The sequence below is a fragment of the Gekko japonicus genome, unplaced genomic scaffold (assembly GCF_001447785.1).
Source record: "Gekko japonicus isolate JY-2015 unplaced genomic scaffold, Gekko_japonicus_V1.1 scaffold3129, whole genome shotgun sequence".
NCBI classification, from domain to species: domain Eukaryota; kingdom Metazoa; phylum Chordata; class Lepidosauria; order Squamata; family Gekkonidae; genus Gekko; species Gekko japonicus.
The window spans coordinates 97,211-103,943 of record NW_015162046.1 but is presented as its reverse complement, the minus strand read 5'-3'; the positions used below and the strand labels follow the sequence as shown (position 1 = coordinate 103,943).

Sequence of the window (6,733 nt, the reverse complement as noted above, 5' to 3'; positions counted from 1 at the left end):
AGCATGCCCCATATCTTGAACAAATAAGCTTTGGGAGATTCTCGGCACATCGAAACAGGCTTGTTTTTACAAGCCAAGCGTTTGAGGCTTCGGTGTGTGATGATGCCGATTTATTTGTGCGAGTGATGCCTGGAATGAAGACAGAGGCTCTGAACAGAACATAAGAACATAAGAGAAGCCAATGCTGGATCAGGCCAATGGCCCATCCAGTCCAACACTCTGTCACACAGTGGCCAAAAATACCAGGTGCCATCAGGAGGTCCACCAGTGGGGCCAGGACACTAGAAGCCCCTCCCTCTGACCCAGCAAGAGATCTGCCCGCGGAAGCAGGGCTCTGCACGTGATTTCTGTGCCGGATTGGGACCCAAGGCTGTAGATCTGAGTACACTCTGGGCGATTTTAAGATCTGTATCGCAATGGGCATGCTCTCGGTGTGATCCGCACTGTACAGTACGGATGAGAACGTAAAACCCATTGATCTCGGAGGCCGTGAAATACCCATTTATTTATTTCTTTTGTACTGCTATGGCTGGATGGGACCATCCAAAAAGATGCCTCCAACAGACTATCAACCTTTTTCTTCGTATAAAAGACCCAATTGTCATTGTATAAAGCGATGCATCTTCTGGCGCCTTCATCATAAAAGCTGGTGGGCATGTCATCTGACTATGACACCGAGGAGTTATCTTTGCAACACCGGCAATGAAAAGTCTGCGGCATTTTGCTGCTGCAGTAGATGGATCTCCCACTTAAGCATTTACATGCTGGTGGATCAAGACTCGCCCCGACCCAGTTGGCCCAGGCTAGCCTGATATCATCAGATCTCAGAAGCGAAGCCACAGTCCTTGCAGAGCTGTTCTGGAAAGAGCTCTCTCAGCCCCACCCACCTCACAAGGTGTCTGTTGTGGGGAGAGGAAGGGAAGGAGATTGTAAGCCGCTCCGAGACTCCGAGTGAAGGGCTTTGTCTGAATGGGAGACCACCAAGGAAGTCCCAGCTTGCTGCACAGAGGCATGCCACGGCAAATATAGGCTTACCAAGTGCCGGCGGGGGATCCGCATGTCTTTACAGGATCCCTGCCGTAGGGACGGCGATACGCGTTGCACCCGCCGTCGCCAGGATGTGACGTTACGCATCGCTCTGGCAACGGGACTCCAAACAGCCCCGTTGCCAGAGCAACGCGTAGCGTCACATTCTGGCGACAGCGGTGCAACGCGTATCGCCGTCCCCGCGGCAGGGATCCTGTAAAGACATGCGGATCCCCCGCCGGCACTTGGTAAGCCTATCACCTCAACCACCATAGTGCAAGGATATTTGCTACGTGACTGGAGAGAAGTTGCTGCAGCCATTTTGTGGCTCCCTCAACTTTCCACGGCAGCCATTTTGAGGCTGTGCCCACTATGTAGTTTCAGAATCCCAAATGTGTCACAGGTTCTAAAAGGTTTAGGACCTACAATCTAGATAATCAAAATCCCTTTTTCTCCCTCTCCAAACTGGTTAATGAGTGGCTACAGGGAAATGCCCATATCAGTTTGGAGAATACGGTGGATGGAAACTGTTTTCCCGATTGGCTTTTCCACGATGGACTTGTAAAATGTAGACTGCTCCTCATGAAGGGTGGAGGTCCCTTTCTTCAATCTTACATTGCTTTTTGTAGATGCAACTCATTGGACTTCTGTTAAGTCAAGCAGAGGAAGGGAATTCCAAACATAATGACTGTATAAGATGAGGTATTCATATGTTACATTTAAATAGTTTATTAAAAAAAACAATTATATTAAATACAGACTAACAGAATATTCATAATACAGTATATTTTACAGGAAAAAAATAGCCATGTAGAAACATGTTTCTCTTAAAAAGTTCTTTGAGCTTTTTGTAATAAAACATTTTTTTTTACCCGTGAAGATAAGTTTCCCGTCAGACCTGTATAAAAACAAAACAAAAAAAAGCTTAACACTTTAAAACCTCGGCACAATCCAATTCAAGCAAAGCATCTCCTTTTGATTTCAGTGGGCGAGAAAAGCGTCCGTGCCCAACTCTCTGGCTGAAATCTACGGGACTGACAAATGCTTCGTTTGGGTTGGATTAACACCCGATGTCTTTAATATCTTTAACAAAGCTTACGATCTATAAATTCTTTAAAATAAATTTTTTTAAAAAAAACAACAACAACAACACAGTTATCTTTCGGGATCAAATTGGTCACAGGCCGTTATTTAAAACAAAAACAAAACAAAACAAAAACAAGTCAGTGGAGACTCCCTGAATCCATTCTGAAGTGCCTTTTTTTCCTCTTATTCTTTCTGGGGATCAATAGTGCAGATTTATTGGGGATTTCAGAGCTCCCTGGTGAATCGATAGAAAGCTGGTAGTGTAACAGTGGCTGGATGCAGCTACAGCGTCCACAGAGTCGTTGATTCCCCTGGTATAAGCAAGGGGGGCAGGACTTGGAACGCCCGAGTCCAACACAGTCCACGCTATATCCCAGTCACTCCAAGGCCTCCTGATGACACACACAGATTCCATGGAAGAGATTGTGCACGTCCCTCATTTGCTTTCTAAATTGTAGCAGTGAACATCTCCTTTCCCCTTTCCATCGTAGGCAGGGAGAGGTTGCCCGTATTTATCCACACACCAGCAGTAGCCTCTTTTCCGGCCTCTGGATGGGCGACACTGCGATGCAAGAGAGAAGATACGGGTTAGCATCTGCGACGACACTGAAAATCCACAGAAATGCGCTTTGGCAAAGCATGCCTGAAAACATAAACACGTTATGTTGCATCTTGCTATCAAACCACCTCTCTTAAGAGATCTGGTTTGGAGAGCCAGTTTGGTGTAGTGGTTAAGTGCGCGGACTCTAATCTGGGAGAACCGGGTTTGATTCCCCACTCCTCCACTTGCACCTGCTGATGTGACCTTGGGTCAGTCACAAGCTCTGTCAGAGCTGTCCTTGAAAAAGAGCGGTTTATGTCAAGAGTTCTCTCAGCCCCACCCACCTCACAGGGTGTCTGTTGTGGGGAGGGGAAGGGAAAGGAGTTTGTCAGCCGCTCTGAGACTCCAAGTGAAGGGCGGGGTATAAATCCAATCTCTTCTTCTTCTTCTTCCCACCAGGAAAGGATGTTAAGCTGTATACCTATACGTCACCTGCAAGTTCTTGCTGAATTGTTTGTGCTTTAATTGGTTTAACTAGATTTCATATTTAAATTTGTATATGGCAAATGTTGTACCCCGCCCTGAGCCTTGTTGCATGGGGGAGGGTGGGTCATAAATCAAATAAATAAATAAATAATTTTAATTTAGCATTGACAATAAATAAATACATTAAGTAGAAGTCATTTTAACCAACACGGGAAGCAGTTTGCACCTTGCACCTTGTTACAATAGATATTCAGTAGAGTTTGACGCTTCTCTGTAGTACAACTTGATGCTTGCTGGAAGCCCTAAGACTTCTATTCGACTGAGGCAAAGGGAGACAGAGGGGATGACAGATTACAACCCGCTGCTGCTCCCATGCAACTTCTTCACCCCATCAATGTGAACTGCCTGCTCTCCTGTTCTAGAGACAGGCTTAGCAAGAATGCAGACAAGGCAATTATTTTACCCCCCATTCTCTCTCTTCTGCTGAACTGCGAAGGCGCACACATGCGCAGCTGACTCGCCTCGCTCTCCTGTCCGTGGCTTCCCCCTCGCATCTGATCACGCTGGGGAGCATATGTGCGGTGGCTCGGGGGATATGTCTGATCCCGCTGCCGCGTTTCTCTTTTGCTGCGGCTCTAAAAAGCCGCACTTCCGCCCCGGCTTTTCCTGCGGTGTGACCGGGGCCTGAGGCTCTCTATTCCCTTGTCTCAGGCGTGGAGGTCACTTAACAGCATTTTTTCCTCTTCTTTGAGGTGGGTGCAGTGTTATGTCAGCAAAGCATCCCAATATTCCTTGCATTGCATCCAGTATTCTAATATACTGTTCTGAAAAAAGAAATACACTAAAATACAGAGGATGTATAGTCCTTGTTGAGAATACATATGTGAAGACTGAATAAGTCAGCATATGTACCATTGCCAGCAGAAGCATATTTTTGAGAAAAAGACACTGCCTTAAGACGGCAATCCTATCTTAAGCCGGTCTACTCAGAATTCTATCCAGGCATATTCAACAGGGCTTGCTCCAAGTAAAGTGCTCTCTGGGTTGCCCTGTTAGTGTGCTGCGCAAAAGTGCTGAAAGCCAGTGTGGTGTAGTGGTTACAGTCTTGGACCAGGATCCAGGAAACTCAGGTTCAAATCCCCAGTCCGCCATAGAAACCTGCTGGGTGACCTTGGGCCAGTCACACGCTCTCAGCCTAACCTACCTCACAGGTTTGTTGTGACTATAAAAGGAAGAAGAGGCTGAGATAAGCTGCTTTGGGTCCCCCATTGTGGAGAAAGGTGGGATATAAACAAAGTAAAAAAACATCTCAAAAAAAATTAACCACCCAATCCAGACAAGGTTAAGCATTTCAAAGAACAGGAAATGGTTATAAACAGGGCTCTTTTTTGTAGCAGGAACTCCTCTGCATATTAGGCGACACACCCCTCATGTAGCCAATCCTCCAAGAGCTTACAGTAGCCCCTGTAAGAAGGAGTTCAATTTAGTTTAGCCTTGAAAATGACCTCCTTGCCTTGACTCAGCTGATCTGGCCACCAGGATTCATGCTATGGTCACACTGAGACAAGACTACTACAATTCACCTCATATAGGTCTTCCCTCAAAATCAACTCAGAAACTCCAGTTAGTACAGAATGCTGCAGCTCTATTATTATAAGGAATTAGACGGAGCATACATATTTTACCCATTCTGCAGTTGATCCTTTGTCTGCTCATTTATTACCAGATTCAATTCAATAGAAAGCTCTTCATGTCCTTGGACCCTCATATCTGCAAGACTGCCTCTCCTATGCCCCACTATGACAATAGGGCCTTCTACAGCTGCCACCCTGCAAATAGACAAGATCTAAACTGGCCAGACAAGTACATTCTCTGTAGTGGCCTCCACCCTCTGGAATGGACCTGGCAGAGAAGGTCAGAAGGCCCCATGCTTCTGGCTTTCTACAAACTGTTTTAATTGGAACTATTTAGAAATGCAATTTTATAAAGGAAATACGGCTGCTAACAGAATGATTCAGGAAGATGCTTCAATAAAAGGAACAGAATTGTTGACTGCACTACTAATATGAAGTATCTGTTGCTGTATGTTTTACATTGCTCACTACATTACATTTCTGCTTATCTAATACAAGGTAGGTTCTTGGACTGTTTAACATATGCTTAATAGTATGCCTTGTTTCAGATTTCTACAACCTTGGTCCTATTACATTGTTTATTAGATGTTTCCTCATCCTACTGATTGCACAGACACACAATCTGACTTGAGTCTCAATGAGAAAGGTGGACTATGGCCCCTGCCACACGGCAGGGGAAAAGCGTCTTGAGGCGCGGCTTTTAAAAGCTGCGCCAACGTTGACACGGCTCGGTGGGATCCCACGGATCCCCGGCCGAGCCGCCTTTTCTCCCCGGCGCGATCAAACGCCGGGGAGAAAAGACGGCCCTAACCGGGGGCCGGCCGAACTGCGCATGTCGGAGCATGCGCAGTTCGGATCCGGGCCGGGGTTGTGCCGGCGCAAAGACGCGCCGGCGATCAGACGCCCGGGAAGAGGCGCCTCATCCATTTGAACCACCGAGGTAGGTGGTTCAGTTTGAGGCGCATTTTCCCGGGAAAGGGACAGTTCGGCCACGGAAGCAAGACGCTTCCCAGATGTTGTGGTGTGATCGCGCCGGTTTGATCCGGCCCCAAACTGTCCCGTTCCCGGGCCAAATCGCCTCGTGTGAACGGGGCCATAGACAAACATAACATAAAATAACATTCAGTTAAAATACTCCTAAAACGCTGGAACCTGATCTAATAAAAGCGAGAGCAGAAGATTACATCCATCCACCCAGCCAACCCTGCTTAGCTTCTGAGACCTGACAAGATCTGTCTACCCTGGGCTATCAGGTCAGGAAATGTCATGCACACCATTAACAACCACATTTAAAGGCAATGTAAATGTGCTTAACTTTGAGTGCCCTAACTGGTTTATTCTGGTATCAGGGTCCTACGTATTTATGCTGGTACCATCCCAGGAAAAAACAACAACAATAAAACCGCAAAAGCATTTAAGATCAGGTTGCTGGGCCCGCATGCTCAAACTGAAAGGCTCTGGTAATGTCGGAAAGTTTCCACTGAGTGTGCATAGACTGAGGATTGAGGCTGTATGTCTTCATCTTATCAACACTGCCAGGGTTAGAATGAGTGGAATCTTGATGGTCCTCACTGAAGAACGACAATGAAAGTTTACCTCCAACGCCAAAGGGCTATTAAGGTTCTACTTATCGCACCATAAAAGCTATTCTTAGGGAGAAGCCCTATAAATCACTTCAAGTAACACTACACACCACAGCTGTCCGCTATCTGGAAGCTCTACTGGACTTTTAACAGGGGCCGTGGTAATCTCAGGGGTGAGGGAATTAAAGCGTGGGCCCTTTATTTGGGAAAGAAAAGCCGCCAATTCTTGGTAGGCCTCAAAGGCGGCACCTGCCCAGCCAAGACACTTTTGGCAGAAGGGACAACTCCACTCGCATCTGTTTACCAGAGGAATTCTAGGCTTGTAGTTGACATTTATTAGCAGATACATAATCCTCTGCGACAAGAGTTCTTCAACA

At 46.5% G+C, this 6,733-nt stretch overlaps 1 protein-coding gene across 1 annotated transcript in view; it reads right to left on the bottom strand.

Annotated features, from left to right (window-relative positions):
- Positions 1–1,837: 1,837 nt before the first annotated feature.
- Positions 1,838–6,733, bottom strand: part of IGFBP3 (insulin like growth factor binding protein 3) — a 55,266-nt gene continuing 50,370 nt past the window's right edge. The window contains exon 4 of the mRNA XM_015405596.1: positions 1,838–2,674. Coding sequence (XP_015261082.1) covers positions 2,549–2,674 — 126 coding nt within the window. The 3' untranslated portion in view covers positions 1,838–2,548. The remainder of the gene's footprint in view (positions 2,675–6,733) is intronic.